Consider the following 26315-nt stretch of genomic DNA (forward strand, 5'->3'; position numbering starts at 1 on the left):
AGAAATGCATTGTTAAAATTTAACGCATTTTTTTTTTTTAGCACAGTAACACCGTTGCTAGGGCGTTTTCTCCCTCTAGGACCCCTGCTTGTGCAAACTAAAACCTTCTTCATTGATGGGAGATACAGGGCTACAATACCATATAACTCCCATGGGGCTCTGGGTCTTGGTTTCGGAGCCTTTGTGGCACGCACGGACAAACCACACTTACTTTTATTATATATATTGATTATGCTTGGATACAGGCCTGTAGCCAGCCAAAAAATGCAGGGGGGGCCGGCTGAAGTTAGGAGGACCCGATCGAACCATACTATAGTTCATCATCATATAATTCATTTGCAAGCCTACCGTGAAAATTTTAGGGGAGCCGGCAAAAATTTAGGGGGGGCGGCCCCCTAGAACCCCTGGATATGGGCTTGCTTGGACACAATGTAGAGAAGAAGCAACTTTTGAATTTCCTTTCAAAATTCCCGCGTTTATAATATATTCGGTTATATAGGCATGTCTCTGTCGAAAAAGGTATCCTATAAATTTTGTGTTGATAGTCGTAATAGTCCGTGTAACGTGGGTTCCTGTCACCACGGCATGGCGTGTCCTCAGGTTGCGGATCGAGGAGAAGGCCTCTAGATATAGAGGTTAGCTGCGAATATACTGAATAAGCAGTCGCGGACAGCCGACTAGGAGTGGTCCTCCAGCTTGGGGGTTTGGGTAAGGCTAACACCCTCATCCTGTAAAAAAAAGGTACTTGTTCAGAAACATTCACAAAAGCCTCGGACAAGGACTGATAACTTGGCACGACCTCGGCAAAAGAAAATGGACATGAGATTTGGAACATGGAATATTAGAAGTCTTTATAGGGCAGGCGCGTTAAAATCTGTTACGAGTGAGTTAGAGAAATACAGGATGGACCTAGTAGGAGTTCAGGAGGTTAGGTGGGAAGGAAATGGATCTGAGAATTCCGGAAATTTTACGTTCTTTTACGGGGAAGGAAATAAAAATCACCAGTTAGGAACAGGGTTTTTCGTTCACAAACGAATATTACCAGCAATTAAACGGGTTGAATATGTTACTGACAGACTTTCTTTTATTACTCTCAAGGGACGGTGGTGTGATATTATTGTTTTAAATGTACATGCTCCAACTGAAGATAAGGGTGACGATATAAAGGATAGTTTTTACGAAGAAGTGGAACGGATATTTGACCAACTCCCGCGATACCATATGAAGATTCTATTAGGGGATTTCAATGCGAAGGTAGGACGAGAGGATATTTTCAAACCGATTATAGGGAACGAAAGTTTGCATAAGGAAAGTAATAACAACGGTGTTAGACTCGTGAACTTTGCAACATCCAAAAACCTAATCGTAAAGAGTACAAAATTCCCACATCGCGACGTTCATAAATACACTTGGACATCACCAGACGGAAAAACGCATAATCAAATTGATCACGTTTTAGTAGATAGAAGAAGACAATCTAGCATAATTGACGTCCGGTCGTTTAGAAGGGCTGATTGTGACACTGATCACTACCTGGTAGTAGCGATAATACGGGAGAGATTATCGTTCAATAAAGGTAATATTCAATGTCCGAAAACGGAGAGATTTAATTTAAAGAAATTAGAAGAGAGCCATGTAAGAAAGGAATACCAGATTGAAGTTTCGAATAGATTCTCGGTTTTAGAAGACTCGGAATGCACTAGTGTTGAGGATACTTGGATTGAAATTAGAGATAGCATTAAAAGTTCAGCAATAGAAAAATTGGGACACGCGGAAATACGTAGGAACAAACCATGGTTCGACCAAGAATGCACTAAACTAGCAGAGAAGAGAAAACAGGCAAAATTACGCTGGCTACAAAATCCGAATGAAATAACTACACAAAATTTCGCAGATATCAGGCGGGAAACTTCCAAAACTTTTAGAACAAAGAAACGTGATTTTTTGAAAGCTAAAATTAAGGAACTTGAAGATAATAGTAAAAATAAAAATATTCGGGACATGTATAAGGGGATAGCCGAATTTAAGAAAGGCTATCAACCTCGTGCTTATATATTAAAGAAAGCTGACGGAACAGTTCTCACTGATACGGATAGCCTCTTAAATAGATGGAAAGACTTCTTTGACGATTTGCTGAACACGCAGCCAAAAACTAATGCGCGTGGAGAAAAGGAGATACACACCGCAGAACCGTATATTCCAGAACCCAATCGAATAGAAGTAGAAGCCGCTATAAAGAAATTAAAGAAACACAAATCTCCGGGTGTGGATGAAATTCCGGCTGAGTTAATTTTAGCTGGAGGCGAAAAATTGTGGAACAAGATACACAAACTCATTCTCCTTATCTGGAACAAGGAAGAATTGCCACAAGAGTGGAAAGAATCAATCATTGTTCCAATTCACAAGAAAGGCGACAAAACTGACTGTAATAATTATCGAGGCATTTCTCTTCTGTCAACATCCTATAAAATCCTTTCAAATATTCTATTAGCAAGACTGACCCCATACGCAGATGAAATTATTGGAGATTATCAGTGCGGATTTAGACGAAATCGATCAACTATCGAACAAATATTTACCATTCGCCAAATACTCGAAAAAAAGTGGGAATACAATATCCCGGTACATCAACTATTTATTGATTTTAGAAAGGCTTACGACTCGGTTAGGAGAGAAACATTGTACAACGTTCTTAGAGAACTTAGAATACCGAGAAAGCTAATTGGATTAATTAAGATATGCTTAAGTGAATCCCAAAGTAAAGTCCGGGTAGGAAAATTTTTGTCCACGAGCTTTCACGTCCAAAATGGCCTGAAACAAGGAGATGCGTTGTCGCCATTATTATTTAACTTTGTGCTGGAATACGCTATAGGGAAAATCAAAGATAGTAACCAGGGCCTACAGTTGAACGGTATTCACCAAGTGATGGCATATGCTGATGATGTAAATTTAATAGGGGATGATAGGAGAACAGTAGAAATAAATGCAGAGATCTTATTAAATGCTTGCAGGGACATGGGTTTAGAAGTAAATGCAGAGAAAACTAAATACATGGAAGTGCGTCGGGACCGTAATACGACAAATTGTGGGGGCGTTAAAATATTAAATAATACTTTTGATAAAGTGGATACTTTGAAATATTTAGGATCAATATTAACAGATGAAAATCATATTCACGATTAAATTAAATGTCGACTAAAAGCAGGGAATTCGTGTTACTATTCGGTTCAAAATCTCTTGTCGTCGCGAATTCTGTCGAAGAATTTGAAGCTTAAAATATATAAAACGATAAGCATGCCTGTTGTTCTGTATGGTTGCGAAACATGGTCACTTACTCTGAGGGAAGAACATAGACTGAAAGTATTTGAGAACAGGATCCTGAGAAGAATATTCGGACCCAAAAGGAACGAGAATGGGGAATGGCGGAAACTTCATAACGAGGAACTACATAGTATATACGGTTTACCCAACATTGTTAGGGTCGTCAAGTCTAGGAGGCTTAGGTGGGCAGGTCATGTAGCTAGAATGGAAGAAAGTAGAAACGCTTTCAAAGTCTTGACTGGAAGACCCATAGGAAAACGACCATTAGGAAGACCTAGGCGCAGATGGGAGGACAATGTTAAGATGGATCTCGCAGAGATAGGAATACAAAGTAGGAACTGGATCCAATTAGCTAAGGATAGAAGTCAGTGGAGAGCTTTTGTGAACGCGGCACTGAACCTGCGGGTTCCACAGGCCATAGAGTTAGTTAGTTAGTTAGTTAGTCGTAATAGTAACTAGGAAAAATATAACATGTTAGCACTATCAGAGTCGGCTGTACCATACATGCAACACGCATTTGCACAGGGCGGCTAAATCTATCATAAACACATTATTTAAATATTTCTTGTTGGAAACAGACTTCCCGATGATAGTAGTTGAATTTACTAAGCTCACCTTCTATTATGAATCTTTACGAATACTACATTCATAAATCATATTTGGATAACACTAGTCACACAGACAGTGTTAAAGCAAATGGTCAAACAAATCCCACGATGAGTTGCTTGATTGCTATCAAATACAAGAACTCAGCTCTCGAACGGCAGCGAACACCTGTTCCATTTAGTTAGTTATCACAGTTTTGATTTGAAAATTAGTCTTGTCTTTGTCACAAACAAGTTCCTTATCATTGAGGCTGGAAACATTAAAAAAAAAAATAGAAATAAAAAAACAGATGTAGAAGGAAAATCAAGAAATAAAGTTAAAACAGCTAGTTGCACTGGAATTGCAAACTGATATGTTTAGATTGAAGCTCGATATTGAGTTTTTTGAAAATGATTAGGGTAAATGTGCCAGTCTTCGACCACCTAACTCATTTTCTTATGGTCCTTAATCGTTTTTCACTCAATGGAACAACTTAGGAGGATGCAAGTAGCTCACATGTGTTCTTAAAACTATATTTTATCTATACTTTATCCAAAACTGAGATAACTTATACCATTTATGTAATATTAGTCGGAGAAACACCAGTAACCGATTTATTTTAGTGTTCGACCATTTTTCGTTAATGTTCGACCGCCTACTGTTTAGTCATCGACCACTACTCGGTTAATGTGGTTTTAATTACAGTATGAAGGCTAAAGCATAACTTTACCAAACTAATAGCATCTGTAGGTGTTACATCATTAGTTTTTCAGGTATCACTTCGCAGTTTCGCACAATAGTCGCTGAGATTAAGTAATTTTGTGATAGTTTTGTCAAGAAAGGGACCACCAAATTCATTTAAGGTTCAGTGGAATGCAGCACCAAACATGCTTCGTCTTCTCTGAGTTGAAGGAGTAGAAACCCCATCTTCTAAATTAGTTTTTAATTACTAATTGTGTTGCTACCTTGTATATCACTCTTTTAATTAGTGGGGGCCGCGGTGGCTCAGTGGTAGAGCGTTCACCTCTGGTGCTTGGGGTTCCGGGTTCGATCCCAGCCCCCGCCAAGTGAACTTTGTGGTGGACAAACACCGTGTGCGTGGGTTTTCTCGGGGTTCTCCCGTTTCCTCCCACTTTCTTCATTCCACCATTTCATTCATTATTCATCATCACCGTCTCCTTTAGTCTAACCGGCATAACCGTGGGACGTAAAACTCAAAGATTTCATTTCATTTCATTTTCATTTTCTTTTAATTAGTGGTGCAGAAATAACACGTGTAACATTTTACTCAGTTTCCATGTAGAACTCTCGCAAATGATTTGAACACTGATACCGTCGCAGGGTTGAAGAATATGTGTGCTATTTGGTGGAAGGCAGTACAGTACTATAGCATGGCTGGAACAAAATTCGCCGACTTCCATTGCCAAGTGAGTCTTGTGGCCGTCGATTAGCAGAAGGACTGGTTTCTTAATAGAGGGATCATTCACCCATTTTAGGAAGCCGTTTGCTATCCATTCATAGTGTTTCACTTCGCATCCAGTCGCTATCTGACCTGACCTGCCTATGAAAATCTCTGAAGAAACTGCACTGATGACGTCCTTTGGAAGATGTCTTACATACAGATATACGACCATCGGGGATACAATATCTCCTGCTGCGGAAAAAGTGCAAAACAGTGTTAATGTTTCTTTCTCGTTGCCCTTCACCTCGTACGTATTTTTCCACGCTTTGCACCCCAACGCCTTTCCTGATTTGGGACACAGTTTAAAGCTGGATTCATCAGCATTAATTCGCTCGGAATCATTTAGAATATCAGATTGTCCCGTTTGTTTGAAGTATTTTTCAAGGTCCTAAAACCACAAGCGAATGTTTCCCTCGGTTACATCGTATCGCACCTTGTTCGATGTTTAGGGACACGATTTGTGGGTGTCTCCTCAAGTAAGTGTAGTACCAGGTTTCACCAGCTCGATTGTCTTTGAACGGCGTTTTGCGTTTTTCTGAATCGACATTTTTTTAAACACTGTTCAGAAGATCGTATTTCTTCTGTAGAAAGCCCTTTTGCTTACATTAAGGAGCCAGTTTGCTAATCCTTTTTCTTTTTTCTGTGTTAGGTATGGTTTTGGATCTATTTTTCGCTTTTTGGGACTGTGACCATGAAATTTATCCATCAGCGTTACCCAAGGAATTCCATAGATTACTGATGCCTTTCGTATGGAGCGCTTTTTTTTTTTTTTTTTTTTTTTTTTGCGACAAGCCTCGAGAGCTTTTTGTAGATCCTCGTTTGAATAAGCTGGCAGTTTAAGCTTAGGCCTACTCACTCATTATCTCTGAAAGAAACAAAAATTCTTAAGGACATGCAAGGAAAACAGATGTATTCCAGACGTAAGCTGATAGTAGCTATTCCGCTAACAATATTTGAATGCGTTCCAACGCAAAGCGAGAATAGTGTAGTTCAGTATTAAACGAATTAGACCAAATATAATAAATTTATTATTCAAATTAAATGTCATACCCTAACAGTACCGTTAATTTTCCATGAAAATGTTGGGAAACTACATGAATATTCAGTTACTTGAATTTGAATTTATTTTATGGCCTTTAAGCATCTAGGTTCCGACCGGGATAGGGTGCGGGAGAGGATGTTGGAAGTTAGACGGCCAGGGCCTATTTTGAAGATACAATCCCAGCATTTGCCTGGTGTGACTGAGGAAAAATCCGAAAGAACTCAGTCAAGATGGTCGACCGCAAGGATCGAACCGAGGACCTTCTGAATGCTAAGCCAACGCTTTACTATTTTTTTCAAAGTTCGTCTCAGCCGAGACATTAAGCCTGAATGCTCCTCGAGCCAATTGGAGGTAATCCAATCCTGACAGGGACACGAACACAGAAATATCGAGGACAATTAAAATACCTTTGCTCCTGAGAGGGATTCGAACCCTCAGTGGATTGCCTCCTCACCATTATCACTGAGCCACGGCCATTCGGTGAATATTCATGTATTAACGGTAAGACTCAGCAGATGATTATACAAATGTAAATTGATCACTGAATTACTGTTTGAATCAAGAAATTCTGCGAGAAAATACAAACGCAAAGCATGGTCGGACACTGAGAAAGAAACAGCTAATCTTCGACCAGTACAAAGGTATTACGAAAAGTAGTGGTCGAACACTAGTAAATGTTTTCGTATTCCATTACAACTTTAGAATTGGTAACTAGGCACTCATTTCATGCAGATGGATCGAAAGTTAATCGTTATTGATATTTCTACAATTTTTCAGTGCTCGACCACCCTGTGGTCGAACACTTGTTAACAAAGAATATTTCATAAGTCATTGTCCGACCACTACATTTTATTGATTTATTCTTCATACCTTACAGTTATCACTAAAACTTAATTACTAAAATGTGCTCTACAGTTCCATGTAACAGAATAATATGTGCATTTCTTACCTGGTGAGATAAAACTATGGAAAAGCACGAAAAACAGGGCGCTGTCGTTCCCATTTGCAACAGATTAAAGTTGTCGAAAACTCAGTGCGTCTTCCGTAGGCACACATTTGATTGGCTATTACCGAATGCATATGCAATCTATTTTGACAGTATCTTTGTGATTGGTTCAGAATAAGCTGCAATTCAATTATAACGAAAAAGCATGCTTTTTAATCGGAAAATAAGCCTAATATATGGTTTTAAAGTGAAAAGTGGTCGGCAACTAGGAGGTGGTCGAAGACTGGCACAACCACCCTACCATCTTTCCTCTGCAGGTGTGTTTGCTTTATCTTTCACTAATATAGTAGATTATTATTCAAATAAAGAAAGAAAAAAAAACAGACACAACGAGAGTGTATTTACAGTGTTTAGGACTTTCTGAATGCCAATGCCGTTTTCCTCCCCTTCGTTGTTCATGATGGGGTAGCGTACTTAAAATCGTGACTTTTTAGATTTTTTTTCTGGAGGAAAGAGAGCGCCAAATCATGACCTTGCACGGTGCGGCAAATTGCCTCACTATATTACCCATATTCGTGCAAATTGCGCGGGTAGAGTACGGCAGAGGTAATGGCTGGAAATGAGAGTTTCTCCATCAACACTACAAAATGAAACACTTACGCTGTTGTTGACCAGGAAACGAATATAAAATCATCGGGAGTATATCAAATTTTCCCTTTGTTATTTCTCGGGTTTTGGGAGCATTCAAAGTAGAGTTCTAACGAAAGAAGAGCCACTTGATTGCAATTCAGAGTAGGTATAGATTGTACCTACACTCCAGTTGTAAAATCTATAAATTATCTTCCATTTTACGAAATGTAATGCTTTACTTTTTTATTACGAATAAAAATATATTGCATATTTTCTCAGGTACAATTGGAACAATAAACACATAATATCTTAGACATAATAGGACATGCCTAAAGTGTTTTTTGTTTCCCTCTGAGGCAGTGTTCCCAAGTTTAAGTGAATAAAATCCGGACACGAACATTTTTATTGCGAAATTTCAAAACTTCTGTATGTTATTTTACTGTTGCTTGGGGCGATACAAACCAAAGTTATACCGAAGGAGAGCCATTTAGTTGCAATTCAAGTGAAATGTATGCCAAATTTATATTTTAATTAGGAATTTAGTTATAAGTGACGTGTAAGTAAAAGAATATAGTACTTATGTTACTTGCCACTAACGCAGATCTGTCGAAGATGAAATTTGTTTTAAAAGCGATACCTTCGCATTTTCTGAGGTAGCTGCTGCATCATTTGCATCCCACCAGGCTTACTTGATCAAATTAAACGAAATCCTATAAACAGCTGCGATTTTGTTCCGTTTTAAGTTAAAACAGAATTAAATTAAGGAATTTTGTTTATCAAGCTCCTTTATATATTTACCCTGTCCGGGAGACAAAATGCTTCAAGATCTACCTGATAGATTACTGTCAAATTTACTCAAAATGTAGAGAGCCAATAGTTAGGAACCGAGTTCCTTTTTGGTTTCAAGCCAGGAGTGGTAGAAAGCTATCATTTACAGTGTTTACTTTGATCACCATAGAACAAGAACGATGATAGGTAGCAAGAAACGGCTTTCTGTAGTCAATTAAGAGTCTAAAGAATGTATTGTACCTCTAATCTAATCTCTCTACTAAAACCTGAAGTGGCAGAGATTGGTTAACAGATAGTAGTATCATATTTTATCTTAACACCTGTTGAAACCAGAAATGGCAGAAATGAGAGCAGTTGATTCGTTGATTGCTATAGAACAAAAACCATAATACAGTAGATAGCAAGAAGCAATCTCTTGTGATCTGTTAAGCATCCAAAGAATGTATTTTAATCTCTCTACTAAAGCCGGAAATGGCAGAAATCAACCACTTTCGGTTTTAACGTTGATCGTTATAGAGTAAAATCGGTCACAAATAGCGAGAAGCTGTTTTCTGCAATTAATTAAACGTTCAAAGAATATATTCCATCTCCACTACAGTCTCTCTATTAAAACCAGAAATAGCATAAAATCAACCACTTTAACAGTGATTGCTGGATGCTAAAAACAGGAATAGATGGAGTGAAACAGTTTCTGCAATCAAGCTCCCCAAGAAAACATTCAATTTCTGGTTCTCTGTTGAAACCAATAAGTGGTAGAAATCTACTACCACTACCAGTTTCAGTAGTAAAAGAAAAAGTATCACGCCATACAAACCAAGTTTCTTCACGTATCGTATACGTAACATTGCTAATTAATTTTAAAGGCATACGACCCACCGTGACCCACTCTGTCCCACCATCCATCATGACCACTCTGACCCACTGTGATCCACAACCACCAAACCCCATCCCCGGAAACTATGGATTCGCATTAATTTCGGTCAATGTGAATATTTTACTTTTGATTTCCGCCCTTCTCCCTTCCATACCGATGGGAGCTAAACTTTCAGTTGAACGACTTTGGGAATGTTACTATGCATCTCAGAGAACCCGATAGCAATGAGTTCGACACTAATATCGATCGTTTTCGATTATTTTTACATATCAACCCACTACCAACTTCTCATATATAGGAAGTGCCCTCCCATAAAAGAGAATTTAAAAAAATCTAGGACGCATTCTGTTTATTTTAAATAAAGAGTTAATGTACTGAATTTCAGCATCCTAAGTTGAACAGCTCGTAAAATACTGTTTTTTTCTTAAAAAAAAATCGGGCTTCCACTTCTCCCTTAGAATATATATTATAATGAAAACGATATGATAATATCCGAGTTGGGATCGGGGTCTAACTGTATACCAAAAGTTATTTTATTTATCTTTGCAATTTTTCCATGTTGATCACACAAACATAGTTACATTCATTTTTATGAAATAATTCATATATTACAGGCGATTCAAAACTGTATTTTTTCCTGTAGTGAGCGCCTCTGAAATCGCACAAGTTGTGTCTTGAAAGTCTATTTCTATTATTATAATTACAAATATCAATATCTAAAAGTGCTTGTAGTTCTGTTTACACTTACACATGTACTCATCTCAGGAAAGTAAATAAATACAAATAGAATAGGAAGGAAAAGAGCAGTATTGAAAATAAAACGTAGACAAATTCACCAGTGTTCAGAAGATGCTGTCTACAATGCAGAGTGGATCAGTGGGACACGGTGGGTCGCACAGTGGACGAAATGTATAATCTAGCTCTGTGAAAGTCCAAAATGAAGTTGCTTGGAATTGCACCCATTGTACCTGTAATGAGTTACAAAGAAACCACAGATGACAGGAATAACAGTAGAAAAAATATTACGTTCTGCAGGAAAATGGGTTTGCTCTATAAAAGACGGATTGTGAGACAGCAGCAAGCAACACTAATAGTTGTCATATTTAGAGGGTCAAAGTTAACCCATCGTCCTCAACGTTTGCTCGACCGTTAGGAATCGAGAACTGCTGCATTGGCTACTGTAGGATGTACTGTGACTGAAATACAAATTGACTGAAAAATTAAACGAGTTTACCACAATTAGCACACGTACAACATTGGAAGTTGCTGTTCGTATAAAAAAGTATGTGATATTGTAATATAATGGAAAATAATACAATATCCACCTATATCCATCTCGAAATATGTTTATATGCAGTTCACGAATGTTTTTTGTATGCAATAATAGTGACATTAGCCACAGAAAACTGCAATCTGATTATGTGTTTAATCATTTCAGAAACAATGTCCATATCCCGGGGAGAGCTGTTTCATATTTGGCGTGAAGAAAGAACCCTAACTACCAAAAATGCTACAGTTGCAACATCTGGAGCAGACTGGGACTGGAGAAGATAAACACAGATGAAAACGATTACACTCAGTAGCAAGTAAACAATTTTCATAGCAAAGTGTATGTAAAAAATAGCAGAAATCGAATCGTGTATTGAAGGCCTTTTTATCACGAAAGTAAGTGGCTGGATAACAATGTCAGCTTTGTGCCTCAACAGCAACAAGATGATCCAGATATAACAATACTTATATTTCATCACATTTTATTATATCTTTACTTGTATTTGTGGGCAGAGGTACTTTTAAATTATGCACAAGCTGCTCTAGAAAGGAAGAAGATTACAAAAAAAATTATTTTCTAATTGTCATAGCAACGAAGAATATATATATATATATATATATATATATATATATATATATATATATATATATATATATATATATATATATATATATATATAATTGAAGACCCATCTTGTGAAGACTATATGTACAATTTTTTAGGTGTAAATGTTTAATGTGTCCCATACTGCAATAAAAGGTAATATCTGATATGCAGTGTGTAAAATGTTTTTTGATGAAACAGTAGCCTTGTAGTTATATAAATATATATGAATTGGGGTTTTGTCGTCTTATATAGAAAATGAAATGAAATTTTTTAGTTTTACGTCCCACTGTTATGCCGGTTAGGCTAAAGGAGACGGTGATGATGAGAGATGAATGAAATGGTGGAATGAAGAAAGTGGGAGGAAACGGGAGAACCCCGAGAAAACCCACGACCACGGTGTTTGTCCACCACAAAGTTCACTTGGCGGGAGCTCGTCTTATATAGAATTGGTTGTTATATAAATTTGGTAGTCCACGCCGCAGGATTGTAGTTGTATATTTGGTAGTTTGCCGCCAGGACCTTAGGAGATTCGTACGAAGTTAAATAGACAATCTCCTAAATAATAAAGTCCATGTGTGCAGATTGACTTTAAGGCTACTTAGTGATTTTGTGAAAAGAAATATCAAAACGGAGTATACTTTATTAAGGAGTGGCACAAAAATTTTCAGAAATATCAAAATGAGTCGTCCTGACATTGGAAATGCAACGGAATCAAATGGTAACAGGGAAATGAACTTTTCTGACCTAGCCGATTTCATTAAAGAATTAAAGCAAGATTTTGCTGATCGCATGGATCAACAAACGGATCGAATGAACCAACTTAAGTAAGATTTTGGTGATCGCATGGATCAACAAATGGAACAAATGAAACAAGTTGATAATAAAATCGACCAGACGAATCTCTGCGAATTGAACAAAGCGACCTTAAAATGGAACGTATTATACGTAGATTCACCAAAGAAATGTCATCACAGGTTACCATGAATGCTTTAAGTGAACCTGAACCTTTCACAAACACAGAAAATACAGATCCTGAATTTGCATCTACGAAGAAGTGTGACATCATTGATTTAAATGTATGGATGAACTTTGCTGAATGTTCGCAAAAACATACTGCGGTATTGGTTGGATCAGATTATCCCAACATCTCTCATCGTTCTAATGTTTTTGATTGCCTTACTGATATTACGTGTAATGAAGATTTTGGTATGTATCAATGTGCGAAAAGTTATGGTCATCTTCGTCTAGTGAATGCTATTGACTGTTTGTATTCACGATATATTCAGCATGATATCAATCCTGGAGATGAAGTAATGGTAATAGAACCGTCTAATGTTATGTACCCGACATTGGTTCATGTAGCAGGAAGAAAATTGATTCCAATATTCGTGAAATTACGAAAGAGAACGTGTGTTCTCACCAATGCTTGTAGTGATTGGTGATTGAGTTGAAACTGTTGAAATGTTCATTCAATGAAAAGACCAAAATGATGTTAATAAACAATCTGATGGTGCTTTTACAGAACGTGATGCAGTGCGTTGACTTCAATCATCTAAGTATGACATTGCAAAATTTTGAAAATACATCAATGTTGCAATATCGTACTAACCTGAACCATTTTAACCTAAAGCGAAATCAAATTCGAAACATCCATGTGAGATTAAAGTGTGATCCCAATGTAAAAGGTGATGTTAAATTCATGTGTACCGGTAATGAACCGAACCCAATAACAGAGGAAACAAAAACCGTGGTAAACAAATTACCGTGAATATTGTGGAAAGAATAGGTACAGATCTGTTAGGAGACATGACATCTCGCCTCCCAGTAAACCGAATGAGAACTGAACCTAATTTTACCGGTAAGATAACCGAACCTAACCTTAGTAGTAACAGTAATAGTAATCGTGTAACAACCTAATCCTAGTGTATTACGATTACTTACACTTAAGAAGCATGTAATCACTAGATCCAATTTCCCTCGAAGTGAATCGTAGAAATTCCATAGATGGTACAAATTCTCAAAGTAAGAAACAAAGAACTGTAGAAGTAAATAACGCGCAAGACTGTATTCTGGTTTATGACTTTCAATGCAACTTTAACGAATTCATTGGTCATGTAACCTAACCTAACGTTGTGGCGTCCGAAAGAATATATTTAATCGATTCTTGCTTTATTTCACTGTAAATACCGTTATAATTTCGTTTATTATTTGTATTTTATTTCAATCAAACAAATTAATCCTAAACTTTTCGAATTTTGGGTTTACGTAATATTGATAAACTTAAGTTATGGCATCCTTCAAAGTATACCAAAAGTAAATGGATGCAATTAGATAAAACGTTAGTTCTTTCTGAGATTGTGACTAAAGTTAACATGGATGACACATAACCTCTGAATTTATTCTTAATATGATAATCTCTTTACTGGTGTTAGTTCTTGTTGTAATGTTAATTATTGTATTATGTTATGAATATTGTCGATATTTTAATCTTAATTTATATTTTGTTTAACTATATTCTATATTTGACCCTTTCTTATGTAAAATAGCAATTATGTAAATGTAATATCCTCTCCGCATTTTTTCTTGCCCGCTAACAATATAAATTTTGTTAAACTACAACTTATATTATGTATCAATGGCCTTAAAATTAATTAACATCTACGCCGTAATCCGAATGTACCGTTATATTACCGACGTTGATATATATATTTGAAATAAAATTAAGTAAGAAGTTAAGATAAAATATAAATATAATATTGCTATAAAAGTGAAATATATGTTTATATGAATTGTAATATATATATATATATATATATATATATATATATATATATATATATATATATATATATATATATTACAATTAATATATATATCGGAAACTCAAGTAACAAGTACAGAGGTTGTTCAGCCTACCTTTGGCCGATTTCATTCCTTCCCCCTCCCGGGCAGAATGGAGTTACCCGACCTGGCTCGTGGCGTCCTGCAGTGTTGTGCAGTGGCTTCCTGGGAACGGAGTTGTTTTTCTGCGCGGACGACAATAACGCACAAAACAGGGACCATTGTTGTGAGTGTTGTGTTAAATTTGTTTCCAAGTGTGTGGGTTTCCGCTCTGTGACCAAAATGCCGCCCAAACTAAGCCGGTTTTGGGAAAGCTATGTTGCGGCTCTTTATGACGCCCACTTTAGTGTTTCCGTCATTAGAAAACCGTGCAAGAAGAGTAGTTGCAACATCAGTTTAAGTGGAATAAAAATATTATTAAAAAGTACGAGAGTAACGAAGCTCCACCATTTGGATCACCAACGAAGTTGCCTAGGAAGCGGGAATGCACCAAGGCCACCTCCACCATGCAGAGGAAACTTCGCAAAATGGCAATGCAAAAAAATCCGACAAAACAAAGGTGTATGGCTAATCGTCTTGATGTGTCTTTGGGAACTGCGAGCCGGACGATACACCATCAACTCAAGCTGGAAAAAGTCATGAAAGCTCGCGGCCATCTTCTCACGGATGCCCACCAAAAGGAACGAAAGTGTAACGCCCGGAAGCTGTACGAATGGCATCTGGCAAAACAAAGGTGGATGTACGTCGTAACACTCGATGAAGCATGGATTTACCTTTCCGACTGCGGCAAACCGAGAGCCATCATGTACCGAGAGAAAGGCGCCAAGAACTTCAGAAGGTGAGTCAGTATCTATAAAGAATCCTTCCCAAAAGGGTTCATGGTCGTTACTGGCTACTGCTACCGAGGTAAACTGAAGATTCGTAGGGTGGCGAAGAACTGCAAAATAAATTCGCAGTATTTTCAGGAGCATATCATGCGGCCGATCTACGAGCATGAGGTTCCAACAATGTACGGAAATGACGCCAATCTGTTGCGCATTCACATGGGCAAGGCCTCGTCACATACTTCACGATCGTCCCTCGCATTCTACAAGGAGATGGAGGAGGCAAGTGGTATACAGGTGATATATTTCAATGAGGTACCTGTTAAATCTTCAGATGCAAGTCCTATGGACTATTATGGATTTGGATTCTTGAAGCGGGCTTTGGGAAAACGGCGTTTGACAACTGTGAAAGGACTTTGGAAAGCTGTGCAAAGGGAATGGGTCAAGATTCCCCTCCCAGTTCTTCAGAGAAGCCTATTAGAGTGGAAATTTCGCTGTCGGGCTATTGTTAGGAATCAAGAAAAACACATCGAGCACTTACGGACCTGGCGCCGTGGATTCTTCTAAATTTTTAGGTAAGTCGAAATTGGCCAAATGTAGACTGAACAACCTGTGTATGTAATATTTTAGTTAACGGTCCAGGATTTCTCTTTTTTTGTTTTTTAAAAGGTCCTTTAATTCAAGGCGCCATATATAACAATACTTATATTTCATCACTCTTTATTATATCTGTATTTGTATTTGTGGACAGAAGTACTTTCAAATTATGCACAAGCTGCTCTAGAAAGGAAGAAGATTATGAAAAGAGGAAAAGATATAGATGTAATTTCTTTTCTAATTGTCATAGCAACAAAGAATATATACAGTATATATATATATATTTGAAGACCCATCTTGTGAAGACTATATGTACAATTTTTAAGGTGTAAATGTTTAATATGTCCCATACTGCAATAAAAGGTAATATCTGATATGCAGTGTGTAAAATGTTTTTTGATGAAACAGTAGCCTTGTAGTTATATAAATGTACATGAACTGGGATTTTGTCGTCTTATATAAAATTGGTCGTTATATAAATTTGGTGGTCCACGCCGCAGGAGTATCGTTGCACAGAACCAGGGTCATCAACCTGCAGCACACTCAGAAGGCAACCGAAGGAATTTGAACAACTATCTGTATCAGCAAAGAAGAGAAATATTTCTCGTTATTGGACACATTCAACAAAAGAATTAACGTTTCCAGCCCGAAGTAGTTTACGTTTGTCTGGAAGAAGAGATGCACCAAACTTGCGGAGTATCGTTTCAGAAACCTCATCTTATTGCTGTTGAGGCACAAAGCTGACATTGTTATCCAGCCACTTACTTTCGAGATAAAAAGGCCTTCAATACACGATTCGATTTCTGCTATTTTTTACATACACTTTGCTATGAAAATTGTTTACTTGCTACTGAGTGTAATCGTTTTCATCTGTGTTTATCTTCTCCAGTCCCAGTCTGCTCCAGATGTTGCAACTGTAGCATTTTTGGTAGTTAGGGTTCTTTCTTCACGCCAAATATGAAACAGCTCTCCCCGGGGTATGGACATTGTTTCTGAAATGATTAAACACATAATCAGATTGCAGTTTTCTGTGGCTAATGTCACTATTATTGCATATAAACATATTTCGAGATGAATATATGTGGATATCTGTATTATTTTCCATTATATTACAATATCACATACTTTTTATACGAACAGCAACTTCCAATGTTGTACGTGTGCTAATTGTGGTAAACTCGTTTAATTTTTCAGTCAATTTGTATTTCAGTCACAGTACATCCTACAGTAGCCAATGCAGCAGTTCTCGATTCCTAACGGTCGAGCAAACGTTGAGGACGATGGGTTAACTTTGACCCTCTAAATATGACAACTATTAGTATTGCCTGCTGCTGTCTCACAATCCGTCTTTTATAGAGCAAACCCATTTTTCTGCAGAACGTAATATTTTTAATATTGTTATTCCTGTCATCTGTGGTGCCTTTGTAACTCATTACAGGTAATGGGTGCAATTCCAAACAACTTCATTTTGGACTTTCACAGAGCTAGATTATGCATTTCCTCCAGTGTGGGTCGCAGTGGATCACGACACACTGATTCACTTCATCTCTGAATAATAATAATAATAATAATAATAATAATAATAATAATAATAATAATAATAATAATAATAATAATAATAAGAAGAAGAAGAAGAAGAAGAAGCATAAGAATAACAATAACAATAATATCTTTTGACGCATAGGGTTAACTTTGAAGCTTGTCAAGTGCTATAATACGCGCAGAAGACTCGGGTTCGATTCCCAGAAGCTCATGTGGTTTAGATTAGAAGGTTAGGTATTTTTTTAAATTTAACATCCCTTTCAGTCCTAGAACATCCCTATATGAGACGAGGAATTCGAACTACATGAACTCTGACTGGGAATGAAACCAGTATCTACATGTTTGTTTAGGATGATTAATGAAAAACGAATACTTTTGTTCCTTATTATTTGTTGTGTTTCAGGTGCACACAGAGAAAAGGTGATAAATGTCGCATTCAGTGCACAAGGGATTGGACGAATCTCCTTTCAGAGCTTGGAAGATTCATGTTCAGATATTGTAAATAACTCTTATAATGAAAAAGAAAAAGTGTTAACTTTTCCATGCACTTAACCCTACCGTGGAAACTTTAATCTCTTTTCCTTACAACTTTCGTAATTAGACTGGATTCCCTTGCCCTCTGGACGCCACAGGTGACTCTAATTTATTTTTGATTTTAGAAAAGTCCTCACATGAGTATTTTGTAACCTGGACTTTTACAGTTAAGTCACCAGATTTTCCTTCAAGGAAGTTAATCCTTCTAAAACTTCAACGAAATTTTCCACTGGTTTACCGCGTGCGTTCCCTTGTTTGCGTGGACACAGCTACAGGATACTGTATCACGATCACAACATGGGAGAAACCTTTCGTGTAGCTTGCTCTACACGCTACTCATACTCTTGCTTCAACATCTAACACGATATTTGATTCAATTTTCGAAATCCTCCTGCTTGTAGGCTACTGACAAGGAAAGGACATGAACCTGTCATCCAGACATCCGAATCAAAGATAGTGCATTTAATAAACATAACAAAGGTATGATCATGTACAAAAACTTAGGTGCCATGGACAACCGAGTAAGCCCCTGTGGCCCATTACCCTTTTAGTATAAAGAAAATCGTAGACTCGGAGTGAAATAGCTATTGTATCAAAACTGTTCATTGGAAAGTAATGGTTTATATATTTTCTTTAGCATGAAACAAACTTTCCAGAGGTGCTATGTATTGTCACCCGTAACGTACTTGAACAGGGAAAATTGGCAGAATGTCGGGAAAATTCCTTCTAGAAATCCCTCCATCAACTTTTGACCCCTCTGGAGTCGGCCTTCGTAAAAGTACACAGTCCAAATGTGTCTCATAATATACTATAGGTAATAAGAAATGTGTGTACCAAGTTTTGTATTGATAGACGGAATAGGTATGAGGAAAAATCGTGTATTGGTATACAAGTTTTCCCCTCATATCTATGCGCACATAATTCCATGCACACATAATTCTAAAGAAAATTGGGAAGAAGTTTGCGGCCACTCAACCGCTCAAGTAAGAAATATTACTATATTTTCCATGTTTGAAGAGCATTAAGAAATGTCCATAGGCATAGGCATAGGCACCTGGCGAAATCGTGGGTAAGAAGGGTAGTTTTATAATGAACTCGGTATCATCTTTATCTAACACTGAAAATGCACTGGCCTCTAAAGGTTAAATTTTTATGAATGAAACCAAATTTCTGGTGTAAGCCGAGAGTCTATTAAAATTATGGTCATTAGATTCGGCTTAAGTCATAAAAGATTCTGCTTCAGAAATGCCATGAACGACGAGGAGCTTCAGGCATGGAACTCGTTTAACGATGTTGTCAACAACTTTCTGGGCAATGTCAAACGTCACCGATGTAAACAATGTAAGAAACTATGCTCCAGAAAATATATGGATTGGGATGTGACAAGAGTTTGAAGTTCTCCACTCTCAGTTTCATTGCTTTTCACTTAGGTTGGGTTCATTGAGTGAAGAACAGGGTGGAGAGGTTCCATCAAGACACAACAGGGATGGAAATGAGATATCAATATCGATAATGATTACTGTTGGTGCCTAGTGCAAGATAACCCAAGTCGACACAGCGCACAACTTCAAGCTTCATTAAATGTTTTATACCTGTTTCCACTACGTTTTGTTGTAAGTCAGTGTTACGCAAATTTGATACCGTGATTGGTACTTAATACTTATTAGAAAGCAGTAGGCTATTAAGTAATTCATCTGCATATGATACAATATCCTTACGTGATACGAAAAATGATAGGTAGATCTGAAATTTGCACACCGAAATTAAGTAAGTACGCCTATTCCAATTTATGCTGTAAAACAAGGTTTCAATTCGCAAGTCCGTGTAGTCCTTTCTTTAATCTACAGAGCATGTATGTGGGATGTTCAGTTAAAGATTTCATTTCCTTTTTAATTATTTTAAAAACAGATTTCAACTAATGTAAAACTGTAAATCCTACAGTTCAAATATACATTCAATTATTACTTGAATGCAATCAGCTTTCAAGGAAAATATCATAAGATGAATAGTTATTACGAAACTTGATTAAATTCCAGTGGGTTTAATTCGTGAATGATGTACAACCTATTCCAAAACGAATGAGCGCATTGATTATAGCTGTTTTGAGACTTAAAAAAAAATCTAACAAGGGATGTGAGTGACATCGGACGCTCAGAACCGGACGAAAATGTGCTTAAATTATAAATCGCTGATCCAAAAATTAGTGGTATGAGTCATTCCCATGCAAATACAGCTGTTATCTGTTAGCATCATTCGATGGTGGCTTATTGTACCTGCACGAACAAATATTTACTTTAGTTGAGTAAATAGTATATCTGCCGTAGGAGGGCTTCTTTTGGAGTGTTTGGTTCTGGATAATAGTGTATGTCAGTATCATGAGGCAAATTAATCGTAAGAATGTTGTCAAACTATAAGAGGAAAAATTGGGGCATGCTGAACACGGAAACATAATCAGAGTCTAGGATATGAAGTTCGCGAATATGTTATATAGCATAATAATTCACAAATACCGCAGGACCAGGGCCTAACCTACAGGGAGTCACCAGGTCCTGACCCCCCCAAAAAGCTTTTTAACATAAATATGCACACTTTCTCAATAAACCTATACTCGTAATAACAGGGAAATGATTGATGTAACATGAATAGTTGATCTTACACTTCATCTAATACTCTTTCTCTTATAAAATCAATCTAGTTCTATATTATTTTCTGAAACTGTAGGTGGAAGTATTTTACAATTATTTATCTTTTCGGGTGCAAATAATACCCGTTCAATATGACATAGAAGTAGTGGCTTGTAATATTGGACCCCACCCTCCAGCTTTAACTACTCCCAACAAAAGTTTATGTATGCGCGCCTGGGGATGTCGCAGAAATGCATGAAGAAACGCTGTATAGGTATAGTGATCTTGAATGGCAGGCCAAGGTGGCGGCACGGTGGCTCATAGCTTATCTCTGGTGCATGAGGACCCTAGCTCGATCCCGACCAATTAAGTTTATGATGGACAACATTGTGTCCGTGGGACTCCCGTTTCATCCCACATTATCATTCCACCAATTCTTCCATCGTCTTCGTTTGCCTTAATCATTGTCTCCCTTAGCCTAAAGGGCATAATCGTAGGACATTAAACTCAAAGATTTCATTTCATTTCATTTGAAACATAGGCAGAGCCTGTATCTAAAGTTGGCGCTATAAGTTTATTTCAAGTAAATCAATCATGTGCTTCGGATTCCACGTTAATCAGTAGGTCCATGTCTCATATAGCCTCGCTGCTGAACGGGACGCTAAACTCAAAATCAACTCAACTCAACTCAAGTAAATCAAGGAGGCACGGCGGCTCAGTGGTAGGGCACTCACCTTTGGTGCATGAGGTTCCTGGTTCGATGCCAGATCCCACCAAGTGGGCTTTGTAGTGGACAAACGTGTTCGTGGATTTTCTCGGGGTTCTCTCGTTTCCTCCCACTTTATGCATCCCACCATTGCATTCATTTCTCATCATCATCGTCTCCTTTAGCCTAGCTTCACAGAAGCGAGAAAACTGCAGCTGGTGTGTTGCTTTCTGTGCATAGTTCTACACACAGCTATATAATTGATGTGGCTTTATCAATGAGTGGCAAATGAGCTAACAAGCTCTATATCTGTTTTCATAAACCACAAGGCGCTTTTAGCCCAAATGTTTCAAAGAAACTTGAAGCGACGAAATTGCAAAAGTTTTCTAACTACCGTCCTTGGTAAGCACGAACATGACGATGCGAGAAGCTTATTGATGTGTGATTCCTAATCAAACCATGAAAATTATATTGTGTCAAATGGAAGTTTTCCGAACAAGGATGTTATGCTCAAGATATTACCAGCGAAGACGACAAAATATTACCAACCTCCTGATGTATGCTTTTGATAATACAAACTCTAGGTGAGAAGAAATGTTGATTTTGAAACACTAGAATGTAAAAAGCCACAAGTAAAATTACACGATCGTCATTTCATCATCATATTTTACTCTCAGCTATACAATCAACTTTCTGCACCGAAGTACAAGCCTATGTTACAATGTGCTTGGCAAAAGGCAGGTTATGATCTTGATATACCAATATCATCACTTGAAAATGTAATTACTGTGGCGTTTGATATTGTACTGCTTGAATGCAGATGTGGTGTTGAATGTGAAAAAGTGGCTCTAGTCAAATGTGCATTTTTTTTTGTTCCACTTTGCTTTGGCCACTTCAATGAAGTCCCACACCTGCACTTTGAGGACTGAAGAGCGGGATAACACTATCAGGTCAGTGGAAAAGGTTTGTTGTTCAGACAATAGATTAGATATTGTACGTAGATGGATCAAAAATGAACCAGCCTTGGTTGGCTAAGCGTCGGAATGGGTAGCTGGGTTTGATTGGGCAGGTGCGGTCGGTAGGTGGAGCTGCCAAGGGTCAGAAACTAGAACAGCCAGCTTGTCGCATGCTTCGTTTAGTAGCCCTCACGATGAGTGAGAAAAGGGTACCAGTGTCTCTTGTGCAACGCATAATTGGCAAGTTCCTCACACAGAAAAACGTCAAATCGGCCGAAATTTGTCACAGACTGTAAGCCCAGTTCGGGAATGATACCCTTTTGTGGGTAGGAGTGAAAGTGTGGTGCAATGAATTCAAGTAAGGCCGTGAACATGTTGCAAGTGAAGTTCACCTCCGTCGTCCTCGCACCAGTGTGACTAATGACAACATGGCACGTGTTCGTGAGCTTATCGAACGGGATCAACGTGTCATCGTGCGTCAAATTACGGCGGAACTTATGATGAGCTATGAAAGCGTGCAATCAATAATCAGAAAGCAGTTCGGCTTCCGCAAAATCACAGCTCGGTGGGTTCCCAAGATGATCAAGACTTCTCATTGCTCGAATGCTTCACACGTGTTTTTGACGTGGAAGGGGAAGTGTTTTTGAATCGCATTGTTACCAATGACGAGACATAGGTGCATCATCACATCCCGGCGTTCAAGTGTGTCAGCCTGGAATGGCGGAGGAAAAGGCGAAGGAAACTCAGTGAAAGCCACAGTTCGGTTGTGTGCGAGGAAGGCGTTGGCCATGGTGTTTTGGGACTGGAGGGGATAGTATTGGTGAATTTCTTACACGAACGTCCGACCATGAACGCAACGTACTACTGTGGCCTCGTGAATCAAGTTAAGTTGCCGTATCAACGCAAAAGACGAGGCTGTTCCATCCGCCAGGTATTGGTCCCCCACGGCAATGCTAGACCCCACAAAGCAGGTGTTACGCAGCAAAAACTGGTGGCAATGCACTGGAAAACGCTTCAGCATCCACCGCACGGCCCAGACTTATCGTCATGCGATATTCACCTGTTTGGATTACTCAAAGAAGCACTTGTGGGCGAGCAATTTGCGACCAACGATCAAGTGGAAACCTTCGTGAGCAACTGATTGGCTACCCACTCAGCTTTATTCTACGAGAACGGCATAAAAAAAATAGCAAAACGTTAAGAAAAATGTATCCGTAAAGGCAGAACTATCTAGAAATATAGGTTGTGATTATATCTCTGTTTAGTACAATATATATTCTGTTTAAACACAAGGCTCGTTTAAATATTATCCTCTCTCTTAGATCATTCTTCATATGCTATTTTTATTATACAGATATGAAACTGATACTCTTTATCTCATTTGCATCGCGTTTACCTCATTTCACACGATAAGTAAGGCGTTCCGGAATGCCTTTTCTTGCAGACCTTCCTAATTTAGTTTTGTCAAAGCCAAGATCTAGCTGCATCCGAACTAGTAAATTACCACATATCATGAGCATTGTTAAGTCATTTTTAATACAATATATACAGCCATAGAAATACTCAAACAAAATTTGCTAGCTATAAGAGTGTAGGATGTAAAAGTTGTTACAGGTACATTTTTGAAGAAATGTATACCACACTTATTTTTCGTGGCAGATGGGCAGAAGTTTAAAGATGATCCACATGCATTTGGTGAATACTCATTCTAAACATACCTGTTTCACGTAAGAAACCCTTCCCAGGAGGGTGATGGGGTACAACTCCATCTCCCAGTTACATCTACTGTTAAGTAGGAGGCTACTGGCATTTCCAATGTCGGGCCAGAGCGTTAAGGTAATATAATTTACCTTTTGGTGTTGAAGTAGCACAGAATATAGAATCCCACTGTATAATCAAAACTAGGCAAAGTCCAATGCAATTTTAGATGCCCCTGGAAACCAGGAAATCAAAACCGTGTCGAACTCAGTTTCGTGCAAAATGTTTTGCTCAGGTACCATTCCTGGATCGAATGGCATGTTCTACTCACCAATTTGAGAGAGAGAGAGGCCTCTTCTATCCCAATAAGGCGAGTAGTTATAGGTACAGCATGAGTCTATTTTACAAGAGTAAAAGTAATCAAGGAGATTTGGATAGTGATTGCTGTGAAAAGAACTTTTGGTCAGGACTTAAAGATATCAAAGCAGCATTTATCACAAAAATTGCATTTACTGCTATGGAAATTTTAAACACACGAATAGTTTGAACTCAGACTGTAACACTAGCCCTCTACTTTCCCCGATTTCCTTACTTTGTTAATGTGATAATTTTCTATTGAGTATTCGGATGTCAAAATGTATTATGGTATTATATCACATCTTAATTAAATATCTCTATTCACCCTTCTTTTGATTATTAAGAAACAAAGAGAAATACCATCATAAAACATCAAGGGCATTTGATATTGCTTTTATCTCTGAAACTCTTCGTATTGCGACAATAAGAAAATAATAACAGTCCAAACTTACACAATTCCTCGAAAAATCTTGTTTTATTTGAATTCTTGGTAATATTTTTCAAAACTTGTAAAGTTTCGGAATTTCTCGTTCTATCTTTTGCTGCTTCTTCCAATTCCGCTAAAGTCATTGCCTGTAGAGTAGTGTTCCGACTCGCTGCCAGAATTTCATACGTTTGAAGAATCTCTGTTCCCAATTCAAGGTCCTCAGCTGAAACAAATAACACTATAAATTAGCATTATATGTATACTTAAAATATCACTAAGCATTACATGTAGTATTACCTAATTATCTCTTGTACTTATTCATAGCTATGAGTATGTCATATCAGCAAATTAAGACCGTGAGTGATAGCAACAAACCAGAATGATCCATGCCAAAGAAGATTGATATTTAATTTATTCTGCAAATAAATAAGAATCTAGCTTTTTCAAGAAAAGCAGCTGATCAGAGTTTTAAAAATAACACAGTACAACGAAAGTAAAATAAAATGAAAATGAACTTCCGCCTAATAAAGAAACACCTAAATCGAATATTCTTGAGTTCAAGATCGAATTACAAGAACTGTTCATTTCATTCCCGAACTGATGCAGTAAACAATCATTCGTATGGCTTACCAGCCATTTGTGTATCCTTCAAAGTTTTTTCTGTTTCACCTACACACTGTCTCCAACGTTGCCGTCATCGCTAGAAGTCGTCGTGGAAGACGGGCTGCTGTGGAATGCGCCGGAGCATCCTCGCCATGTTATCCTGAATGTCTTGAATCATGTCAAATCGTCCCCCTTCTAGTATTGGTTTTAGTATAGGAAACAAAAAAAACTCACACGGAGTTAGAACTTACCAATAAGGGATAATTGTGTACGACGGGAATTATTATTATTGGCCAGGAAGTCGGACTCTATTCCTGAAGCATGACACAAAATGTTATCATGGTGTAAACGACACTGTCCACTGAAAAGTTACACCTGTGATAATGTAGAAACCAAGACAAATAGAACTATGGAATTTTATAACATGCAAATATCGGCATGGGTATATTGTTTGACGTACTCTGCAATACTAGTACGTTAACAGTGCTACCAACCAAACGTAAAGTTATATTTACAAATGGCATTACGCCATATTATTAGAAATTTCAAAGTCACATGTCAAACGAAAAAATCCAATTAAATACTTCTAGCTCAGTGTTGCAAACTAAATACATTACAATATCACAAACACACAAAAGTATCCAAATTTTGGAGGCTTCTACACATGAGCGGCATTTGAGAGGGCAAGGGGCAATTGCTTCTCCTGAGTTTGAGACACACATACTTTTAAATAAATTGTGTACTAATATACTAATGAAAAACGTGAAACTCATGTCTGTGGACAATTCCCCCTCCCTGCCAAAACTGAACTTGTAGCCAAAGGATCAAAATATGTTGCCCTAAAATTGCATCATAATATTGTAAATAATAACAGTATTATAACCATTTGCTCAAAACTTATTGAACAGCCCTTGTAATATTTCAATGTAATTCGACCATAAGATTACGTAAAAGTATCTTAAATAAATTAGCATATATTCATTGGGTTTTAAAGCAACTATATCTTCGAATTCATGGAATAAGAAGAATAAGCGTCATATAAAAAGAAACAAAAGGCAATGTATTCGGATATCTATGTATT

General features: G+C 37.7%; 1 protein-coding gene across 2 annotated transcripts in view; it reads right to left on the reverse strand.

The window, feature by feature from the left end:
• Positions 1–26315, reverse strand: part of LOC145668039 (mite allergen Der f 3) — a 519747-nt gene that overhangs the window by 211090 nt on the left and 282342 nt on the right. For both annotated transcript variants that reach the window (XM_081735512.1, XM_081735511.1), the window contains exon 3: positions 24657–24854. In XM_081735512.1, coding sequence (XP_081591638.1) covers positions 24657–24854 — 198 coding nt within the window. The remainder of the gene's footprint in view (positions 1–24656; positions 24855–26315) is intronic.

Source organism: Thermobia domestica, chromosome 13, assembly GCF_964235325.1.
Source record: "Thermobia domestica chromosome 13, izTheDome1.hap1.1, whole genome shotgun sequence".
Classification (NCBI taxonomy): domain Eukaryota; kingdom Metazoa; phylum Arthropoda; class Insecta; order Zygentoma; family Lepismatidae; genus Thermobia; species Thermobia domestica.